Source organism: Magallana gigas, chromosome 2, assembly GCF_963853765.1.
Source record: "Magallana gigas chromosome 2, xbMagGiga1.1, whole genome shotgun sequence".
Classification (NCBI taxonomy): domain Eukaryota; kingdom Metazoa; phylum Mollusca; class Bivalvia; order Ostreida; family Ostreidae; genus Magallana; species Magallana gigas.
The window spans coordinates 16,071,237-16,074,973 of NC_088854.1; the positions used below are offsets into that span (position 1 = coordinate 16,071,237).

The following is a 3,737-nucleotide window of genomic DNA, read 5'->3' on the forward strand; positions in this document are numbered from 1 at the left end:
GGACTTCTGACCGATATATAACGATGCCAAGAATTGGCATAGGTCGATTGGTATGGACACTAAGCGAATTGTTTCGCAACTTGCGTACCATGTGTTGCAATGATGTTTACTTAGTATTCAATAACATGTTTGCACTGATTATCGGTAAAAGCCAAATGCACCATACGTATGTACTTACTTAATCTAAGATGAGTGTTTAACAGGTACTGTGGTTAATATCGGTTATATAAACCGACCTTTGTAGTTTAATTTTTAGTACAAACGGATGCGTTCAGATAGAGATTCTCCAACCTCTTTACTTCAACACTGACCGCAATTACTAGTACATGTGTAGGGGATATCTGACTTCATTATCTGAACGCCATACATATTTGTAAACTGCGTGATAGTAGACTTAATTGTCTAAATGGATGATTTTTTGACTTGTTTTGATGAACACAATACTCAGGCCTTAACACAGAACAAATGTATGTCTTGAGTAAATTCCGCAAAATGATGTGTATTGTGCGTCTTTACCTCCTCTAGGTATTTTGCATGCATACTGTACAAACTGCTTCATAATAAAGTTCTTTATTAACGATTTAATAAATAAATAAATAATGTATAAAGTAATATGGTCTACAACCAAGTGCAATAACTGAACACATGCACGTGGCCTGTCGCGTTTCCTACCCAAAGATGACCATCAGTGTCCAACCCTAGAGAGCAAGGACGCTCTATGTCACTTTCTTGGTCAACTAAAAACTGCGAAAACTCTCCGTTTTTGTCCAGTAAGTGAACACAGTCGTTGTTCCAATCTGCTACAATGATGTTTTCGTACTGATCTACTTGTGTTCCGAGAGGATAGAAAGGATTCTCCAGTTCGTGTCTACCTTCGTACACGCACAGAACGGTGCCCATTTTGTCCATCACTACAAGCTGGCGTTTATTGTTCTTCCCATAGTCAGAGAAACACACCTTGTCTTCATTCATTAATCCAAGTCGATGTGGATCATGGGGGGAAATCGTTATGTCCGAGATGAAAGTACCGTCTGCGGAAAATCTAGCAATGAGATGTCTTCTATTTAGAGACAAGAGGTCATCTCGACTTCCATCTCTTTCTACCCCGCAGACGTATAATTCGTTTGTCCTCGGGTGCACGGCCATCCCGCGCGGAATAAAAGATAAATTGGCGAATAGAGTTACATTTAGCTGCTCATCAAGACGCCATATTGAATTGCCATTATAACTAGATATCAAAACATTACCATTTTTTGTTGACACTATGTGGTCAACGGGTATGTCTAAAGTTACTGACACCAACAGTTCTCCATTTGTATGATACAGTTGTATCTCTTTGCTGCCCCATCCGCAACAAATCCACGCCTCGTTTACTGATATTGGGGCAATAGCATGAATGTTCCCGGAGGATCCTTTACATTTGAACCGAGATGAACAGTGCACTTTAATCGTAGGAAAAGTGTCACGTCTGACTTTCCGCATCGGAGAGGGGGGCGTAATGCTGAAATTCTGTACAGTCCCGAACAATGATCCAATGTTAGTGTCGGTAATACTTTCTCCACTTTTAAAGTACAAACTTGTATGCTGAATTTCACAAAGCCGCTGTAAGCTTGCAAGCAATTCTTTCTTTCCATTATGCATGTTATGTTCTTTATTATTTCCTCTTTTAAAGCATGGCACGTTCTGGTGAGATATATCGGTTTGAGCAGATAACCAAGATATCCAGGTTCTCAGTTCTTTCTCATGATTTTCCATTTTTTTAATTTCAATTTCCAACACGTTTTCTGTTTTCGCTAGGAGATTTTCTTTGACCCTATTAATAACGGCATGCAATATTTCTGCTCTGTTAATTATGTCCGATGAGGTGATCCTGGCTGCTTCACATAACTTTGATTTCTGAGAAATGGTTTCTTCCATACACATTTCCAGAATGGGGAGGAATTTGATGTACTCCATCCTGTGGCTGTTCAATATAGAACTGTCTGCCCCTCATACAGAATCACCTTGATTTATAAATAGCTTCTCCTTGCACTATCGATCTCCTAGACACTGCAAGAAACAGAACCAAAAATGTACATTAAGTTCCATTTAACTCATTGTGATATTTAGCTCTACCTTTGGATCGTCTAGCCCACTGATCAATTGGACTGATTACGATTTGTGGTACACGCCAACCCACACGTGAAGAGTCCGGACTATTTATACTCTAAATAAGAAACATAAGCCCCATTCTCAACGGCCATTAATAAACAGGATATGAGATTAAACATTCTAAGCGTAAGACAAAATTATGTATTAACCAAGAACAAAATGGAGGATAAGCTGACATACTTACAGTCCATAGGATCCAACAGCTATCGACAAAATGAAAAAGAAAATAGGTGACCTACATTCGCTCGGGCTCATCCTCCGATATTACACGATTGTGCTCTACATAAATAATCAGTTAAGTGTCGAAGTATAAACAAACAAACATCGATATGCGTATGTGTTTGTTATCAATGTCACGTTGATATCCATCCATTGCCTATTACGTAATATATAGGATTTAAAGGTAAAGAGGTTTATTTCCGTTGTGCTGGGAGTAAATATTTATTGTTCGGGTTTTTTTTTCTTTATCAGTTATCCATGTTTTTACACGAGCCCACGAAGAAGGGATCCTGGAGGTGGAGGGTGTGCAGGGGATTTAAGGGGACAGACGTCTAGGCTATATAGCTTCAATTTTATATCTTCTCTTCCGCGTTCCTAGTGCCTGCATACATATTATACTGTCACTATGGTGTTAACATGTACACAGATTGTAACTATATATAGCTATGATGCTAATATGATTGTTTTACACGCAAATTCAGCTCATACTTTTGATTCTGTATACAGATTGTGATAGCACAGCGCATAGATCTCTTCAATCCACAAACTTAAACTCCTGAGAATTGGCACGCATACAGCATAATGTTTTAATTTGTGCAGTTTTCATAAGTACATATATAGAGATACCGTATTGATTATCAATCAAAAATTGTTTGTATAATGAATAGCCTTTGTCCAAATTTAAAAGTATGTAAAAATCGATAACTGGGATTGTTGTGTGTGTATTGCTCAACTGCGGGGCAGTGAAATAGGTTATTTACCATACGCCCAGTAAGAGCTGGCTTAGTCGAGTGGCTACTTCATACTTACTTACTGAATGATTATGAGCTATTGTTCGAAAATCGGGTTTCTAGAACCACTTGGTGCCACTGACGCCATCCAGCCAAATTTTATTCAATATCAATCAATCTGATAATACATCATAATGTTATTATTTCATTCTTTTAATGAATATCACCTTGCATACATACACATTCATGAATAGATACGTGAACTGCAGTGTCCGAGTTCGAACCGTTCTGGCGGCGATTTTTTTTCCATAACGGATTAAAAAAAAGTATTTAAGGTCGCTCCATACTCGTAAAATTCTCTGAGGAAAGTTGAAAAACCGAACTGATTTGGACTTAATAGACTTAAATGTCATCAATTGTTAGAAAAAATATACATGTCATCACACTTTTTGAGATGCCAGATAAACTTAAACTAAAGCATATTTTAGCATTAGAAAAATGTATTTTTTTTCTGTTAAAAGTAAAATCTTGTAGGCAGAAACTTGTTTTTCTTGTTTAATTTTAATGTCAACTTTATCAGAAAACTAAAATTACAAAAATATTTTAAAATTAAACGTTGGAATAAGAAAAACTATA

General features: G+C 37.2%; 1 protein-coding gene across 2 annotated transcripts; it reads right to left on the reverse strand.

The window, feature by feature from the left end:
* Positions 1 to 554: 554 nt before the first annotated feature.
* LOC117681863 (tripartite motif-containing protein 3) lies at positions 555 to 2,689 on the reverse strand. 2 transcript variants are annotated; one of them, XM_034448216.2, is made up of 2 exons: positions 2,332 to 2,689; positions 555 to 2,049 (listed from the first exon to the last, which is right to left on the reverse strand). In XM_034448216.2, the coding sequence occupies exon 2, from the start codon at positions 1,954 to 1,956 to the stop codon at positions 619 to 621; it is 1,338 nt and encodes a 445-aa protein (XP_034304107.2). In that variant the 5' UTR covers positions 1,957 to 2,049; positions 2,332 to 2,689; the 3' UTR covers positions 555 to 618. The 2 variants fall into 2 exon arrangements, with proteins under 2 accessions (XP_034304107.2, XP_034304106.2); XM_034448215.2 differs by having other exon boundaries at positions 2,336 to 2,688.
* Between the last annotated feature and the right edge of the window lie 1,048 nt (positions 2,690 to 3,737).

Coding starts and splice junctions, on each gene's coding strand:
- LOC117681863 (XM_034448216.2), bottom strand. CDS start 1,956: ATGGAGTACATCAAATTCCTCCCCATTCTGGAAATGTGTATGGAAGAA.